The sequence below is a fragment of the Phocoena sinus genome, chromosome 13 (assembly GCF_008692025.1).
Source record: "Phocoena sinus isolate mPhoSin1 chromosome 13, mPhoSin1.pri, whole genome shotgun sequence".
In the NCBI taxonomy this organism is placed as follows: domain Eukaryota; kingdom Metazoa; phylum Chordata; class Mammalia; order Artiodactyla; family Phocoenidae; genus Phocoena; species Phocoena sinus.
In genome coordinates, this window is record NC_045775.1 from 46,154,198 (window position 1) to 46,174,005 (window position 19,808).

The 19,808-nt window shown below is 41.1% G+C and overlaps 1 protein-coding gene across 1 annotated transcript in view; it reads left to right on the plus strand.

Annotated features, from left to right (window-relative positions):
- Nucleotides 1-19,808, plus strand: part of EML6 (EMAP like 6) — a 355,810-nt gene that overhangs the window by 259,459 nt on the left and 76,543 nt on the right. The window contains exons 25-27 of the mRNA XM_032652246.1: nt 3,386-3,562; nt 13,969-14,170; nt 14,269-14,410. Of these exons, the coding sequence (XP_032508137.1) occupies nt 3,386-3,562; nt 13,969-14,170; nt 14,269-14,410 (521 nt within the window). The remainder of the gene's footprint in view (nt 1-3,385; nt 3,563-13,968; nt 14,171-14,268; nt 14,411-19,808) is intronic.

The window sequence follows — 19,808 nt, forward strand, 5'->3', positions numbered from 1 at the left end:
TGAATCCATGAACTAACACCTTCCTAAAAGCTCTTCCTAAAGGCTTGCTGCTTTTGTCTTTCAGCCTGCACAGTGCTTCCATGTAGTGAACCCTGATGGCCAAAGAGTCATTGCCTGACTAGCACTAAGGTCATCCTTTTAGTCCCAGGAGACAATCGCTCTCATTTTTTCGCTATGTAACCTTCGATGAAAGAAAAGGAAATATTGCTTCCTTAGAGGAAAAAGGGTCAAGGGTATGCCACTGAGGGACAGGCGTCTTCCTCTCTCTAGCTTCAGTTAGCCAGTAATATAAACAATCCCGGTATTCTAATGTACTCCCAGAGACATCTGGACTCATGTCCATTCATAATATTTTCATTGTTTCTAAAGGAAATATATGTGCAGTACATAAGAAACCCAAGTTGTTATGGGTGATGGCATTGTATTAATGGAAACTGTTAATGGATCGATTGATCTCACTCTCCAACTCCAGTTTATTTATCTTTGATCAGTCTTCATTTTAACTTATTTTATATGGGGAAACTTTAATAGCCTTGAGTAAGGGATATTTTAAGTTAAGTCATTCCTTCACTGAACATCTGTGGAATGTGCCGGGCACTTCATATACCTATAATCCAATCCTCACAGCAGCCTCGCCTGATAACGTATCAGTCTCATTTTACAGACAGGGAAATTAAGGCTCCAAGAAAGTAAAAGGACCTTGGAGCTGTGATCCTAGCCTAGAGGGGTCTGCGTGTGACTTCACAGCCTAGACAACGCAGCATCATTTTACATCACTTCACCTGTTCTAGTGCCCCAAATAAGTATTCTACTGATAAAATAAGATGCAATCGGACATTGAGGATGAGGCCAACTTGGGACAGATGAGCAATTATTATGTTAAAAAAAAAACCTACCAAAGGGAAATTTATGTTAAGTCTTCCTGAAGTGCCAGGCTCTGGCTCTGAAGAGTTAATTTGTCCCTCTGCAGTGTACAGTTATTGTTCCAGAGGCTGATCTCTGGTGCTGTTGGTTGGGGAGTCCCTCCAGCTAATGTCTCCTCAGCCTGGCCACCCTGGTTATTGGCATTACTAAGAGCTCCAAAGAGGTAGCTCGTCATTTTACTTACCAGTATTGTCAGGCTCTTCAATTAAGTATGAAGGATTTTGAAAATCTCCTTTTCAAAGAAGATTTTTTTTTTTTTTAAGCAACAGTCATGGTGAAACTAACACAAAGTCTACCCAGCAAATTGTTCACTATGCCAAATATTAAAATGTCCAATTTATATTCATCTGATGCAGCATGGTGCAGATAAGCTGGCTCTATACTAGCAGCCCAAGTCTCTGGAGCTCGACTTTCCCTCTGCTTGCCAAGCAGGCTGGGATTTAAGTGACTAACCTCTCTGTGGGCTCCAGTCACCTCCTCTGCAAAATGATGATGATAATGACGTACCTGCCTGGGGCAAGGTGCTGTGGAAGACACCCCTGGAGGACTCTTCTGCCATCTAAAGTCCAGGGTTTTTAACAAGTTTATTTACCCCTTTTGGGTTTTGTCAGTTACAGGGATCATTCTTTTTTTTTTTTTTTTCAATTTATTTTATTGAAGTATAATTGATTCCCAATGTTGTGTTCATTTCTGCTGTACATACAGCAAAGTGACCCAGTTATACATATATATACATTTTTTTCATATTCTTTTCAATTATGGTTTATCACAGGATATTGAGTATAGTTACAGGGATCACTCCTAATGCTCCATTTTAAATGTGATTTCTGTAGCTTCCCCTGGAGAACACATTGTCCAGATCTGGCCAAGGGTGTTCTGTCAGGGTGACTGTAGGATGAGCAATGCCAGCTCACTGCCCATTCCTCCCTATATAATGAGGCCAGGAAAGGTGCCACCCAGAGAGGTGGCATTGGGGATGGACAAGGAAGTTGTCAGAAATGGAATCTCGTATCTGTAAGGGAGTCAGTGGCCAGAAAGCCCGTTTCTAGAACTAGAGGGGAGGTTCCCTGCTTCTTTTCCTGTGACGGTCAGTTGAAGATGTCATAAGGAGTTGGGGAGATTCCACTTGCACCTCAGAAAACTGAGGTAATTGTTGGGGAACCACTTCTCGTCACCTAAGTCTGTGACCCTGCCTCAGGCACCCCAAGTCACTGGGTGAACCGCAGCTTTTTGGTTCCAATTCTGCATGCGTCCGGAAGAAACACAGAATATTAAATGAGGAGAAATTTGAGTGGCCAAAATATGTATAGCACCTCCCCACGTTGTGACTAAAATCCTGGCTGCATCTTTATCTTGTCATTTCCCTTCTAGGCAGTGGTACCAAGCAGAAAACAACAGAAATGGAGGCGAGGTGCGTTAACAATGTGCACCAGGAAGCAGTTTCCAGATCCAGAGAGAGCAATCTGGCCTTTAGTTTTAGCTACAGTTTTCTAATGAGTTTTTATACCCTTTTAAACAGTGCTTTAAAGTGCTTATGTAAAGAAACTGTAATGTTAAGGTATACTAGCAGATCTTGAATGAAAGTAAATGAGATCAAATCCCCCAGGAAAGTCTAATAACAAAGTGTTACTGTTACTGTTTTCTTTTTTAAAAAAGGAAAGAAAATCCTCAATTTTATCAGAATTTAACCTACATGAATTGCAAATCTTCTGTTTGGGAATTTCAGACAAAACAGTGTTAAAGGATAAAATGTATATTCGTGGCAATACAATATGAACAGCTCTTCCAGTTTTTAAGATGGTCTCTCTAGAGCATAAAGAATATTAAGAATCTTATTACTGCAGAATCTTATTACTCTTTCCTCCAAGGAAGCAGTCCTTTAAAAAGTTGTGTCCTGTGACTTTTTGAAATAATTTGCTAAATGATCAGCCCCATCGATCAGTCTAGCTCAGTGGTTCTCAATTGGGATCAATTTGCCCCCTCTCCCAGGGATATTTGACAATGTCTGGGGACAACCTGGGGAGGTGGTGCTACTGGCATCCAGTAGGTAGAGGACAGGGATGCTGCTAAAAAGGACAGCCCCTGACAATGAAGAATTATCCCTCCTAAAATGTCAATAGGGCCGATGCTGAGAAACCCTGATCTAGCTTATGGCATATACAATGATAAATGTCTAGGTAGGAACTAAAAACCTTTGGTATTGTCAGGTGTCCATAATTCCAACATGTTCACTTTATCTAGGGGAACATATATGGAGGTTTGACTACAGTGTTACTGAGACAATGCATATACCACTTTAAAAATGCAGCTGAGAACTTAGGCACCGCAGCATACAACAAATGCCTGGTGTTGGCAAAGTCATAATTTAGAACTATTCAGCCTTCATTTGTTTCTTTTAAATAAAACAAAAAGATCTCTAGGTTTTACGAAAATATATTAATTTTCCTTCCTTCTTTTCAAGATTGAGAAGATAGAGTGGGACGCTTGGACCTGTGTTCTGGGGCCCACCTGTGAGGGCATCTGGCCAGTGCACAGTGATGTGACTGATGTGAATGCTGCCAGTCTCACCAAAGACCATTCCCTCTTAGCCACAGGAGATGATTTTGGTTTTGTTAAGCTTTTTTCATATCCTGTGAAGGTAATATTGCATGTTTATTATATATACTTGCTCAGTCTCATTAATAACCCCAAATCTATCTATTGTATCTAAGTGGATTTTTAAATATTGAAGGAATAAGCAATCAATAGTTAATCTACAGTATCATGGTTATTTACGCTGTATAGAAAGCTTTGTGACATTATGTTTACTAGTTCGAGTCAGAGTCTCGTGGAGTAGAATTCCTCCTTGAAAGGCCGTCAGTGGACATCAAATCCAGCATCTCACAAACTGCCAAGTAAGATTTTTCTCTACATCTTGGACTGGTGTCTTTACTAGCAGCATCCTTCTAGAGATGAAGAACTTACTACCACACAAAGCAGCCCAATTCATTTGTAAATTGCTCCATTGTTAAAATGCTTTGCTCTATATTGAGCTGAATTTTTTCCTTTAGCCAAAGTTCTGCCTTCTGAATCATTGTTGAATGAGTCCAGTCTTCTGACAGCCTTTTCTCCAGCCTAAACATCTCCAAGTCCTTCAGCCACTTCCCGAGTGACATGGTGTCTAGCTCCCTCCTCCCTCTAAGCATAATCCATTTTATCAAGTCCCTTGACAAATTTTTTCTGTTTCTTCTTCTTTCAGTTTTATTGAGATATAACTGACATATAACACTGTGTAAGTTTAAGGTGTACAGCATAATGATTTGTCGTATACACCTCATGAAATGATTATCACGATAAGTTTAGTGAACATCTATCATTTAATACTGATACAAAACAACAGAAAAAGAAAAAAAATTTTTTTTCCTTGTGATGAGAACTCTTAGGATTTACTTTCTTAACAACTTTCATTATATCATACAGCAGAGTTAGCTATAGTCATCATGTTGTAGCATTATATCCCTAGTACTTATTTATCTTATAACTGGAAGTTTGTACCTACTGACTGCCTTCATCCAGTCCCCACACACACACCTCTCACCTCTGGTAACTACAAATGTGATCTCTTTTTCCATGAGTTTGTTTATTTGTTTGTTTTGAAGTATAATTGACCTAAAACACTGTGTTTGTTCAGATATTACATTATTATTGACTATATTCCCCACTCTGTACGTTTCATCCCCCTGACTCATTTATTTTGTAACTGGAAGTTTGTGACTCTTCATCTCCCTTACCCATTTCAATTCCATTTTAAACCATCTCATCTAAAACCAAATTCAGGTCCATCGAGGTTGCTGCAAATGGCAGTATTTCATTCTTCTTAATGGCTGAATAATATTCCATTGTATACATGTGCCACATCTTCTTTACCCACTCATCTGTCAGTGGACACTTAGGTTGCTTCCATGTCCCGGCTATTGTAAACAGCACTGCAATGAACATTGAGGTGCATGTATCCTTTCAAACCATGTTTTTCTCTGTATATATGCCCAGGAGTAGGATTGCTAGATCATATGGTAGCTCTATTTTTAATTTCTTAAGGAACCTCCATAGTGGCTGTACACCTGAAAGTAGCACAACGTAGTTAATCAACTATACACCAATATAAAATAAAAATTAAAAAAAATAAAACCAAATTTGGTGATTCAGATGCAATCTGACCAGCTCAGGGTACAGTAGGACTCATCTTCTTGTTTTGATTTTATTTTTGCATTAAAACAAACTTAAGATGGCATCAACTCTTTTGGCTGCCATACCACACAACTGAATCGTAGATGTTATTCTCCCAAATGTTAAGGTTATCCCCTATCTTGGACTAATGCAATTGATTTTCTAAAATCTGAGTAAGTACAGAACTTATTTGTACCAAATAAGATATATCTTATTTATTTTCCCTAGTTCCAGCCTGTCAACATCTTTGAAATACCTTTTCAAAGTATTTGCTTTCCCTTCCAGCATCCTCTGATTTCACAAGTGTGAGTTCCAAATCATGGAAAGAAAAAGACAGAACTAAACACCACCACCACCAAGAGCCCCCATTCATTTTGGCATTCTATTCATTAATGCACACGTATCAGTAACAGACATTTAAATCTGTCTGACCATGTCCTCATGGAGATCACATTCCTGTCTCTAATCCAGCAAGACATCATTAAAGCTTAGATGTCCTGCTGAAAGCCAGATTGTGTTGCTGGTATCCCTAATCTCTCCTAATAAACCAACCAATAAAAGATAAGGAGTTAGTTCACAGTGAACCCCTGTTGCTGCCTAGTCATCATTCCTTCCTTTTCCAAGTGCTTATCAACCTTGTGTGTAATAATTCACCCTAGAATTTTCCAGGGATTGCATCAACTCATGAATCAGTATTTGCCAGAGTCTACTTGTTTTCCCTTTTGGATACAGGAACCTATTTTTTTGGATGCAGCCTCTCCTGGTTTCTAAACTCTCAGCTATTACCTTATTTCAATGGTCACATTTAAACGTGTCTGTACTCAAGGGCAGGAGCTCTCTTTGGCCCTTTCTGGTTTGAAGAGCGTTCCCTTTAATAGAGGAATCATTAAATGCTAAACATGCTTTCTGTTCATATTAAACCATCTGATGTAAGAAGTGTTCCTAACTTTTCTCTCTTTTTCTTCTAGCCCTAAGTACATCCTTTTTTTTTTGTATTTCCAATAGTTCACTTTATATTTTTAAAATAATTTTTTAACATCTTCATTGAAGTATAATTGCTTTACAATGTTGTGTTAGTTTCTGCTGTATAACAAAGTGAATCAGCTATATATATACATATATCCTCATATCCCCTCCCTCTTGCATCTCCCCCACCCATCCCACCCCTCTAGGTGGTCACAAAGCACCGAGCTGATCTCCCTGTGCTATGCAGCTGCTTCCCACTAGCTATCTGTTTTACATTTGGTAGTGTATATATGTCAACACTACTCTCTCACTTCGTCCCAGCTTACCCTTCCCCCTCCCCATGTCCTCAAGTCCATTTTCTACGTCTGCGTCTTTATTCCTGTCCTGCCCCTAAATTCATCAGAACCACTTTTTTTCTTAGATTCCATATATATGTGTTAGCATACGGTATTTGTTTTTCTCTTTCTGACCTACTTCACTCTGTATGATAGACTCTAGGTCCATCCACCTCACTACAAATAACTCAATTTCGTTTCTTTTTATGGCTGAGTAATATTTCATTGTATATATGTGCCACATCTTCTTTATCCATTCATCTGTCAATGGACACTTAGGTTGCTTCCATGTCCTGGCTATTGTAAATAGTGCTGCAGTGAACATTGTGGTACATGTCTCTTTTCGAATTATGATTTTCTCAGGGTATATGCCCAGTAGTGGGATTGCTGGGTCATATGGTAATTCTGTTTTTAGTTTTTTAAGGAAACTCCATACTGTTCTCCATAGTGGCTGTATCAATTTACATTCCCACCAACAGTGCAAAAGGGTTCCCTTTCTCCCCACCCTCTCCAGCATTTATTGTTCGTAGATTTTTTGATGATGGCCATTCTGACTGGTGTGAGGTGATACCTCATTGTAGTTTTGATTTGCATTTCTCTAATGATTAGTGATGTTGAGCATCCTCTCATGTGTTTTTTGGCAATCTGTATATCTTCTTTGGAGAAATGTCTATTTAGGTCTGCCCATGTTTGCATTGGGTTGATTGTTTTTTTTTGATATTGAGCTGCATGCGCTGCTTATATATTTTGGAGATTAATCCTTTGTTAGTTGCTTCATTCGCAAATATTTTCTCCTATTCTGAGTGTTGTCTTTTCATCTTCTTTATGGTTTCCTTTGCTGTGCAAAAGCTTTGAAGTTTCATTAGGTCCCATTTGTTTATATTTATTTCCATTTCTCTAGGAGGTGGGTCAAAAAGGATCTTGCTGTGATTTATGTCATAGAGTGTTCTGCCTATATTTTCCTCTACGAGTTGTATAGTGTCTGGCATTACATTTAGGTCTTTAATCCATTCTGAGTTTATTTCTGTGTATGGTGTTAGGAAGTGTTCTAATTTCATTCTTTCACATGTAGCTGTCCAGTTTTCCCAGCACCACTTATTGAAGAGGCTGTCTTTTCTCCATTGTATATTCTTGCCTCCTTTATCAAAGATAAGGTGACCATATGTGCGTGGGTTTACATCTTCAAAATCCTTTTCAGTTGTCTTAGTTTTTGACTTTTGCTTTCTTGAAACGGTACTAAAGTTGTGTGTAGAAGACTTTTGTGTTCATCCCTGGTTTTTTGCTCCAGCTACCTCTTCAGCCACTTTGGTTTCTTTAGATGCCTTCCTCTTTCCTTCTTCATTTGTTAGAATCTCATCAGATTATCATTTTGGGTAGCCTTTTCTAACAGACACTTATGATTATGTCCAGTGTTCCCTTCATTGTCCATCCCTAATCCCAAAGCCATCTGGTAGCCTTCTCCCAATGACTCATCACTTTACTGTCACCTATCAGCCCTTCCTATTTGATAAGAACTCAGCTCTGTGTAGCAATTCCTCACTATTTCTACATTTTTTGAATCGAGACTGCTAGCAGGACAAGTCAGGAAGTTAGTGATACCCTGGTTTTAGTGGACTCTTGGTTTGGGCAGGTGTTTAGATACCTGAAATCCCCACGGTACTACTGCATCTTGCTCCTGAGCTAGATTTAGTGTTGGTCTTAGGAGTTCATCATCTACATCCCCAGCCTGAGCAGGAGGGCTGTCTGTCTATCGCAGTAATTTCAAGCTGTGTTCTTCCGCCTCCCAGAGCTCCAGGAAGGCTCCTCAGGGACAACCCCAGAAAACAAGGTAGGGGCTCTGGGGCCCCACTCCTGCTCCAACCAGAGTCACTTTGTGTTTTTGTATTTTGTACATTGAGCTTCTGTGTAAGATTTTTTCCAAGATTTTGTTATGAAAATTTTCAAGCATACAGGTAAGATGAAAGAATGATACAGTGAACTCCCAGAAACCCACCACTTAGATTCTGTGGCTCATAGTAAATTGTTGACATCAGGATACTTAGCCCTAACTGTTTCAACTCACATATTACCTAGGGTTCAATATTTTTTTAGTATTTTTTAAGTAAAATTTATGTATAGTTGAGATACACCAAATTTTTTTTTTTTTTTTTTTGCGGTACGCAGGCCTCTCACTGTTGTGGCCTCTCCCGTTGCAGAGCACAGGCTCCGGACGCACAGGCCCAGCGGCCATGGCTCATGGGCCCAGCCGCTCCGCGGCACGTGGGATCCTCCTGGACTGGGGCATGAACCCGTGTCCCCTGCATCAGCAGGCGGACTCCCAACCACTGCGCCACCAGGGAAGCCCCAAGATGCACCAATTTTAAGGTTCCTTTTGATGAGCCTTGACAAACATATACACCTGTATAATCCAAACACCTCTCAAGATATAGAATGTTATCATCACCCCAGGAGGTTTCCTCATGCTAACTTCTGGGTCAGTCCCCACCCCCACTCCACCCTCAGATGAAAAAAACGATTCCAATGTTTTTTACCATAGATTAGTTTTCCCTGTTTCAGAACTTCATATAAATGGGATGATCAATTAGAAACCATTTTGTTTCTGGCTTCTTTCACTCAGATAATGTTTCTGAGATTTCTTCATGTGTGTAACAATAATCCTTTCCTTTTTTAGCTGAGTAGAATTCCATTGTGTGGATATAGCAAAGTTTGTTTATCCACACAGCTGTTGGTGAATACAGGCTTTTCCCATGTTTGGTTATAATGAAGCTGCTATAAACATTTTTGGATAAATCTCTATGGACATATATTTTCTTTCTTTTAAATAAATATATAGGAGTGGAATTTCTGGGTTATTGGGAAAAATGTGTGTTTAACTTTTTAAGAAACTGCCAGATCTTTTTCCAAAACGATTGTATCATTTTACGTTTTCACCAAAAATGTAAGAGATTTCCAGTTGATAATTCAGTGTTGTCAGACTTGTAAAATTTAGCTGTCCTGAGGAGTAGATAGTGTGATCTTATTGTGTTTGTAACTTACATTTTCCTGATGACTAATCATGCTAAGCACTTTTTCGTTTGCTTATTGGTCATTTGTGAAGTGTTTGTACAAATCTTTTGTCCACTATTTTACATTGGATTGTTTCTCTTTTTATTCTTGAGTTCTGTGTAAGATTTGATTGAAGAAAAAGTTTCATAATTTAAAAGCATTTGAAAATCACTAACGCATATAAACCACTTTGATAGTATCACTTCTCTCCTTCTTTTTTTTTCCATCTGATTTTCCTGGCACTCTTTCCCTCCCAAATTCATGGACCCAGGCTGATGAACATTTCTAGCTGTACAGTCACTCCTCCAATGCTCTGTGTGTGTTGGCCACACTTCATCCTCTGTTATGGACTGAATGTTTGCATCCCTGCCAAAGTTCATATGTTGAAGCCCTAACATCCAGTGTGACTGGATATGTAGAGAGGGCATTTACAGAAATAGTTAAGGTAAAATGAGGTCATAAGTGTGGGACCCTGATCCAATAGGATTAGTGTCCTTTTAAGAAGAGACACCAATGAGCTCACTCCCTCTCCCCATGCACACTCATGCTGAGGAAAGGCTAGATAGGAACTTTCTATGTGCTCAATATAAGGGGTCCACAAGCCAGCAGGAGAGCCCACACCAGAAGCCAAATTGGCTGGCACCTTGATCTTAAACTTCCCAGCCTGCAGAACCATGAGAAATAAATAGCTGTTGTTTAAGCCACCCAACATGTGGATTTTTTTTATGGCAGCCCTACCAGACTAAGACAGCATCCCATTGCAGTGTTCTAGCACTGAATACCATGTTACCAAGTCTTGGTGATGCCTATGAGACTGTATTATCATCATGTAGATCTTTGTCCAAAATTCAAGTTCCATTTGTTAGAGTCTAATGTCATGTCTTCTTCTTAACCCTTTTCCTTGTTCTCCTTTCCTATGAGTTACTAGATCTCTCTTCCAGGCATTTTTCAATCCATGACAAACGTAAGTCCTTATATATGCAGTTTTACAGTTTAAAATCTCAGTGTGAGTATTAGTCCCCCGATAATCACATTGTTTCCAGCATCCATAAGACAGACTCTCCTTTGGGCTTCCCTGGTGGCGCAGTGGTTGAGAGTCTACCTGCTGATGCAGGGGACACGGGTTTGTGCCCCGGTCCGGGAAGATCCCACATGCCGCGGAGCGGCTGGGCCCATGAGCCATGGCCGCTGAGCCTGTGCGTCCGGAGCCTGTGCTCTGCAACGGGAGAGGCCACAGCAGTGAGAGGCCTGTGTACTGAAAAAAAAAAAAAAAAAAAAGATAGACTCTCCTTTGTCAGAGCCCACCCATTTGTCCAGTACCTTCAACCACATCCCAGAAAACCTGATGCTGTCCTTTACCTCCATCCGTATAGCTAGCCGATTGCTTTCCATAGCCTCCCTTCCCTTCCAATGCTGTTCCCCTTCACTCTATCAGAGAGGATAAGATACCACCATGTCATTTACATTTTTTATTTTATTTTTTTTAACATCTTTATTGGAGTATAATTACTTTACAATGGTGTGTTAGTCTCTGCTTTATAACAAAGTGGATCAGCTATACATATACATATATCCCCATATCTCCTCCTTCTTGCATCTCCCACCCTCCATATCCCACCCCTCTAGGTGGTCACAAAGCACCGAGCTGATCTCCCTGTGCTATGCAGCTGCTTGCCACCAGCTATTTATTTTACATTTGGTAGTGTATATATGTCCATGCCACTCTCTCACTTTGTCCCAGCCCACCCTTCCCACTCCCCATGTCCTCAAGTCCATTCTCTACTTTTACGTCTTTATTCCTATCCTGACCCTAGGTTCTTCAGCACCATTTTTTCTTTTTTTTTTTAGATTCCATATATATGTGTTAGCATACAGTATTTGTTTCTCTCTTTCTGATTTACTTCATTCTATATGACAGACTCTAGGTCCAGCCACCTCACTACAAATAACTCAATTTCATTTCTTTTTATGGTTGAATAATATTCCATTATATGTGCCACATCTTCTTTATCCATTCATCTGTCGATGGACACTTAGGTTGCTTCCATGTCCTGGCTATTATAAATAGAGCTGCGGTGAACATAGTGGTACATGACTCTTTTTGAATTATGGTTTTCTCAGGTTATGTGCCCAGTAGTGGGATTGCTGGGTCGTATGGTAGTTCTATTTGTAGTTTTTTCAGGAACCTCCATACTGTTCTCCATAGTGGCTGTATCAATTTACATTCCCGTACATTTTTAAAATCCACCCTCAAGTTGTTAAGTTTCCTTCTCAGAATGTCAAAGTCTCTAGAGAGTGGTTCTTCAGAGAAGAATCTTGTACTTTGTAAAATTTTACAGACAGAGAAACTATATGTAAAATGTTGTGAACGTGGGGAAAGGGTACATAGCTTTCATCAGATTCTCAGGAATTTCTCACCTAAAAACAGTTAACAACCAGCACTCTGGAGACATATTCTAGATTCTCTATTCTTTCATGACCCAATGGAAGAGGAAGGTTGTGGTAGTGAGTCCTGATAGGTGTTACAAAAATGCATAGTTTGGCATGATGACCCAGAAAGACAGCTCATCTGACCTGCTGTGCCAGGTCTCCTAGAGACTCCGTCCATAGGCCCTCAGGGAACCACCAAACACCCTGCTCCTGGGGGAGCAGCTAGCTTCCTGGAACCTTCTAGTAACTGTGAATTCCCATTATTGTTCTATGGAGCAGTGATCTTGTTTCCTATTCTGAGAATCTTGAATCATCTCTGCTAAAAGAACCTCAGCTTTGTTAAACAGCTTCAGTGACTTAGAACTTTCTTTTTCTCCTGTGTGGCACTTTCTTTTGCCCTCCTACCTAACTCTGATCACTTTAGAATATTTTTAACTTCGTATTTTTCTTTTGGGTTTCTTCTATCCTGTCTAGATGTGCGAGTATAGAGAGGCATTTCTCAAGCTCTTTCACTTTCTCCTCTTCTCAAGAGACCAGCTTACATTTGTAGTTGATAAAATGGGTCAGTTCCCGCTTCCAGGAGGAAGACCAGCAGGACACATGGCTGTAGCCACTCTGACCGTCCTATTTGTTTCCATGCCTTCTGGATCTCACGTGGTCACACAGTTGTTTCCCTTGGAAATCCTTACTTTGCTCTGCCTATTCTCTAGCAAATAGTGGCTCTGGAGGGCTTCCTAGAAATGCTGCCTGCCTGCTTGCTTCCCTAATCTTTCTAGACTTAGTACTCTGCTGAGGGGTGGGCACTTCCACTCTGCTGTCAGCTAGGGGTCAGCCAAATACACAGAGATCTTGACCAAGAGTATTTCAAAGTCACGCACTCTCCTGCCTCTGTCTCCTGCCACGCCTCTGGGCTGGTTTCAGGTTTCCCAGCATGCCCGTCCAAAACCGTCTGGAAGCCTCTTGTCAATGATTGAATAAAGTTTTCATCTGAGACACCAGTGGCCCTCGCGTGACCTCAGAAAGTGCATGCAGCTTCCCACGTTGCATAAGGTATTCCCTGGGAGTCACTGAGAGGATAGAAAAACTCTGCCCCTCTCAGTGGCTCCTGCTGGAGCTGTTTTTGCCAGGCTGTGGCTCGTGTGTCAAAAATGGAAGCTGGTCTCTGGTGCCAGCATGGGCTTCTCACCGCTTGTCAGGACTGCACCGGGGTGAGCAGCTGAAGGATGAGCTACCCTCATCCTTCCCCACTGGGGTGGTGTGACCTGGGTGCCAGTCTGAAGAGCTTTCAGTAGTGACTGATAAACTGGGTTCCGTTTACTTGGTTACGTTTGTTTAAAAAGGAGCTTACTTTGTTTTTTTGGTGTTTTTTGTTTTTTAAGGTGCCATGTCAACTCGTTTATTAATTGGATTTTTCAGTTCATGTCTTTATTTTGAGGGGGGTTGATGTTGTTTGTTTTTTTCCTTTTTCTTTGAGCTTACTTTGTTTTAACATCAATTACTTGAGTGTTTCTAGTGTTAGGAATTGTTTCCAGTGTCTGTGGCAGAAACTGTTGAGTTCGTTTTAAACCTTAACTTGCTGCCCCAGGATCATAAGAAGGCCCTTGCTCTTCTGTCACAGCCTGGGCTGTGGTATAAAACCCACTGTGGGGGATGACCAGGGAGACATTTCTGATCTCTAATTTCAACCAGACTTGCCATCAGGAGTTTGCACTAGAGACCTATGGAGAATGCACATTTGATACTTGAGAGGAGCAAAAACAAGCTTTTTATACTTTCTTAGGCTCCTTCCAGAAATAGGTTCTGTAGCTTGCATTTTATTCATTCCCTCACAGACTATCTGCTGAGGACCTACGAGGCAGAAAATGCTTTAGGGAAGAAAGAGAGCTAATCCCTGCCCTCGTGGAGCTTACACTCTACAAAAATATAGGGAAATTACTACTTACATGAATCGTTTCCTTTGTATCCAGTGGAAACTACTCTAGAGAGTAACAGGGATGAAATAGTCCAGAAACAGGAATAATGAGACTCCCAGTGGGGTCATCGCCACTTTCCGGCTTTGCAGGGCCAGCACGCGAGATTCAAGAGGTACGTGGGGCACAGTGCCCACGTCACCAACGTGAGATGGCTGCACAATGACTCTGTGCTGCTCACGGTGGGCGGTGCCGACACGGCCCTGATGATCTGGACGAGGGAGTTTGTGGGGACCCAGGAGAGCAAGCTGGCGGACAGTGAGGAGTCGGACACTGACGCGGAGGAGGATGGAGGTGAGCCCAGTGGCTGGCGCCAGCCACGCCTTCCTCCACACCTGCTCCCGCACCACCGCAAACCAACTCTGCTCCCTTCCCGTGTCTTTCTGTTTGAGGCTATGACAGTGACGTTGCTAGAGAAAAGGCCGTCGATTACACCACCAAGATCTGTGCTGTGAGCATCAGGGAGATGGAAGGCACCAAACCACACCAGCAGATGAAAGAAGTTTCAGTGGAAGAAAGGTACGGTGTTGCCAGGTTTGCTTGCATTTATTACTCTTGACAAGAAACTCGTTGAAAGCAGAGTGCATCTTCTTTGCACTCAAAGCTGCTACTTAAGCTAGTCTTTATCTATGTATATGCACAGAGTCTTAACCTGCACACAGGCTTAAGCTGAGGGAAACTGCCCACAGCCTTTAATGTGAGGAGAGGGTGGGTTACACTTTGCAGAAGTTGTTTATGGAAAATGACTTGATTAGACATGAGATTTGGTTAGGCCAGGCTTCCCTTTGCCTAGAGAGGATGTCAGGGCAGCCCAAACCTGTCCTGAATGTGATGGCTGATGGGAGAGCATGCTGACTGGGGAGGTGGGGGGAAGGCAGACTTCTAAGGTCTAGGAGGAATATCTGTGGATTGTGAAAAATAATCCTCCATTCTGCCCAGAGTCTGTGCATTACACCGTATCACTTGGTGTGCCTTCTCTTATGTGTCTTCACCTGCCTAGATGTGTTCAGGCGTGTTTGACCATTCCAGGCCTAACCAATTTGATTTTGTTGCTGTGGATCCTCTGTGTAGAAAGGGTTTCTGGTATTATTTTGGTGTGCTTTCTGATGTGCTACTGTAAGTATTGATAAAACACTTTAGCATTTCTAAAAAACAAACAAAAACTCATAATTACTACAATTACTTGATTTACCATATTCATACTAAGGAGGATAAATATTGAATAAAAACTCTAACATCCAAAGAGAATTTCATGGATCTCAAAGATGTTGAAGAATTCTCTGTGGGCTCTTTCCACTGACATGGGTTCAGTGTTCACATGTACCCTGGTCCCATGATGTATAATTAATGTGGTTCAAGTTGTTTTTTGCATTCAGCATGGCTTTCTGCCTAATAAGTATTTACTAAATCGAATCTATCACCTTTTACTATTAGGTGGAAATTTAAATACAAAGAAATAAAATGTCATTTCTCCTCCTGCTTCAGTTTAGTGCCAGATGTTAAAATAAGCCTGATAAATGGTGGGTGTGCTACAGGCAAGAGGATTGAATTGATGCAAAAAAAAACAAAAAAACCCTAATTCTTCCCTAGCATCTTTGTTAAATGTTACTATGAGGGTTCAGAGTTCTCTTTTAATAATAAAAAAAAAAAGATTTTTCTGCAGTAGTCTGTAAGTTACAGTTTATTTTGCTTGCAACATGGTTATTTAGTGGCCACAAAGAGGAAATATTTTTAAAGGAACTAATTCTAAAAATAAAGAAAGAAAACTTTTTAAAAATCATATGCACATAAGTACATGAATAAGCTTCCCACTTAAATAATCCACTCTAAAATAAACATTTGAACTAAATTACACATTCTTTTGAAAAAAAAATACCCAACCTTTCCAGTTTCACATAACATTATGAAATGAGTTGACTTGGCTATTATTCCAAGGTTGTTTCTGGCTGCTTGCTACAACTCAGTGATTCTTCATGCGGAGATTTAGACTGGCCGCTAAGATATAGAAATCTAATCACATTCCTAAATCCAAACACTACAGCTAGTTTCTAACCTAAAATAAGGTTCACCTGAACCTCTCTTGGTCTTGGTGTCTCTTTGGGCAGGTCTGTAAAAATCTCATACCTGCCCAATTTAGGAAGAGGTAAGAAACGTGAAGATAGAGAGGACCCTAAGAATTTTCAGTCCTAAAATCCAGAATTTTGAAGCTCCCTCATTTTCTTCATCACACAAGGTCATCATAGATTAGCATACACAGGATTGACTTTTTTTTAATATGAAAGAAAAAATGCTTCATAGTGTTATGAGATACAGGGGTAGGCATTTCACCACTTTACTGGCATTTAAAAAAATAATTCACACCAGGGTGTGTGAGTAAAACATGCAGTGAAGAAGATATAAATCCAGCGTCCAAAGGAATAGTCAAGCCTTTTCTATACATAGCAATGTCTTCGATAACTTTAAGAAGCCTTGACAGCATCAGTTCCCAGAGGGGGCTGTAACCATAGAGCAGGATGCCAGCTGCACAGCATGCTGGGAACTAAGCAGGACCACACCAGGAATGGGCGAAGGGAGAAGGAGTAGTAAGTGGTGTCCGAGTTAGCAGCCTCCATGGTCATGAGTCAGTTCCTAATCAGAACTGAGAACAAGCAGTCTCCTCCAATCCTTGTCAGTAATTTTAGGGAAGCTTGAACCTCAGAGATAGGACTGTAGGCAGCTTCCAACCTGCAAAAGAAAGGGGTGCCAGGCGAGGCAGACATTCAGAGAATTTGTGAGAAAGCAGGATGAGAGAGGGAACGTGGGGCAGGGCCAAGCCCTTGGGGTAGGGGGGACTCCAAACAATAAGTCAGGCAGACAGCTTCCCTGAGTCCTCCACCTGGAGCGCAAAATGGGCTCCACAGGCTCCAGCATGCCAGGCGTGAGAGAGAGGCAGCATCTCAGACGTCAGGTGCAGGGGGCCAGGCATCAAACACCCAGGTTCTCCCTGGGAATATTCGGGACTGTCAACCTTGACACTGCTCCCTTTGACTACTTCAAGCCCTACTGACCAGGAACTGTCCTTGACCTTCCCTTCATTGTTCCCTTCTGTGTATACCTGCAGATACCTGGGTGCCTGTTCTATGTACCTGTGCCGAGGCATGCACCAATAAGACTAACGGGAGACAAATACTTGAGGACCCCAGGAGATGTGAGCTTGGAACACCCACTCAGTGCAGGGACTTATCTTGCCTCCTACCAATGTTTCAGGCAGTTCTACTTCTGGTTTAAATCCCTTTCCACCTTAGAACCTGTGAGATGAGTGTGGCATCTGTCATACTGAGAACAGTGCCTTGAAGGCAGCTGCACATTATGTATCAATCAGTTTTTAAGCAACTGAATCCCTACTTCCTAAAATTTATGATAGTCATAGATTGTTTCTAATTAGACTCGTTTGATTTTTAAGTAGCTGGAAGGCTTTTGATTACGCTTTTTTGTATAATTCGAACACACTGTGAGTTCTTATTCTTCAGAAGCCATACGATCTTCAGTTTCAGTCTTTCAACAGGTGGGAAAGCTGAGAGAAATGTGTAATTGCTCTCAAAAGAATACTAGGCTACACCTACCAATATGCAGTCCCTTCCAGGTGCTTACCGAGCATGCTGGTCTTTTCTTTAGCACGCCAGACTGTCTTGCTTCCTTGAACCAGCCACACCTGTCCAGCTAGCACCTAGCCTTGCGTGAACTGTTGGGTCATCCTGGCGCTCAGCAGCCATCTGTGGCATTTATGTGGCTGAGGAAGGTCAGGAAGTCTTTTCCATCGTCAGGAATCCATGCTTCCAGAACCTCGTCTAGTGCTCAGAATGCACGCTCATCTTTGGTTTTCCTGTCCCAAGCAGAGAATCTGGTCTCTATTGAGTGCGCATTAGTTTGTTCCCCATAACTACTAGAGATTGCTTAAATTATTGTAGACCTGAAATAGAAAAAAGTAGGCTCAAAAAGTCATAAGGTTATATGGATATTTTTAAATGTAACTTTTTTTTGGCTTTGTTTGAATAGGAGCTTTTTCCTGTCTTTGCACCATGTTATATATTGTATTTCTAAAGACTGCATTGGATACTCTTATCTAAAACTTCAGAAATCTTTCTTTTCTGGTTTCGATTCTTGGCTCAGGCTCCCCTAGAGTTGGCTTCAAAGAATATATAAATATAAGACAACTAATATCTTAGATAGAATTTCATAAAAGTGGTAGACAGTGAAAGGAATAACCTAAGTCTTTCACACTTGGCCTAAACTCTGTGTCAGTTGTGACCCCAGCAAGAAAGAAAGATACTCTGAAAAGGAAGTAATTTGGGGAGAGCTTAATGAAGGGACTGTTAGCAAAGGTGTGGGCAGGATTAAAAGAAACAATAGGGGGGCTTCCCTGGTGGCACAGCTGTTAAGAATCCGCCTGCCAATGCAGGGGACACGGGTTCGAGCCCTGGTCCGGGAAGATCCCACATGCTGCGGAGCAACTAAGCCCGTGCACCACAACTGCTGAGCCCACGTGCCACAGCTCCTGAAGCCTGTGTGCCTAGAGCCCGTGCTCTGCAACAAGAGAAGCCACTGCAATGAGGAGCCCTTGTACCGCAACAAAGAGTAGCCCCTGCTCACCGCATCTAGAGAAAGCCCACACGCAGCAATGAAGACCCAACACAGCCAAAAGATAAAATAATAAGATAAATTAAAAAAAAAAAAAGAAAAGAAACAATAGGGATGGGGTAGCACCTTGGGGATAGTAAGTCATTACCATCCCAGAGACAGAAGGGGCAAGTGCAGGAAGCTCTTGCCAGACGTGGAGAAGGTAGCTGCGGAGCGGCTGGGCCCGTGAGCCATGGCCGCTGAGCCTGTGCATCCGGAGCCTGTGCTCCGCAACGGGAGAGGCCACAACAGTGAGAGGCCCGCGTACCGCAAAAAAAAAAAAAAAAAAAAAAAAAAAAAAAACAAGCTAAAGCATATTTATTTCTTCCCTCAGAAAGGCTTTGGGCTTCCTGCTAGCCTCTACTGTTTATCTCAGACTGGCAAGGTCACCTCTCTCTTAAAAAAAAATTCTGAGTTAGAAAAGTTAGCTTTTAACATTTAAATTGTGTTGTCTTAGCACCGGTTTGATGTAGTTTACTTGTAAATTATGGGTAACTCTAGTAATTGTGTGTGTGTGTGTATACCACAACTTCTTTGTCCATTTCATTCATTGATGGGCACTTACGTTGTTTCCATGTCTTGGCTATTGTAAATAATGCTGCTGTGCATATAGGGGTACAGATATATTTTCGAATTAATGTTTTTCATTTCCTTTGGATATAGTCCAGAAGTGTAATTGCTGGATCATATGGTAGTTCTATTTTTAATTTTTTGAGGCTCCTCCATACTTTTTTCCATAGCGGCTGCACCAATTTACATTCCCACCAACAGTGCACAAGGGATCCCTTTTCTTCACATCCATGCCAGCATTTGTTCTGTCTTGTCTTTTTGATGATGGGCATTCTAACAGGAATGAATTGATACCTCATTATGGTTTTAATTTGTATTTCCCTAATGACTAGTGATGTTGAGCATATTTTCATGTACCTGTTGGCCTTTCATATATCTTCTTTGGAGAAATGTCTATTCAGGTCCTTTGCCCATTTTTTAATGGGGTTATTTGGTTTTTTGTTATTGAGTTGTATGAGTTTTTAAATATATTTTGGATATTAACCCCTTGTCAATATATGGTTTGCAAATATTTTTCCCATTCCATAGATTGTCTCTTCACTTTGTTGATGATTTCCTTTACTGTGCAGAAGCTTTTTAGTTTAGTGTAGTCTGCTTGTTTATTTTTTATTTTGTTTCTTGCCCTTTAGGTGTTATATCCAAAAAATCATTACCAAGACTTATATCAAAGAGCTTTGTTCTTATGTTTTCTTCTAAGAGTTTCATG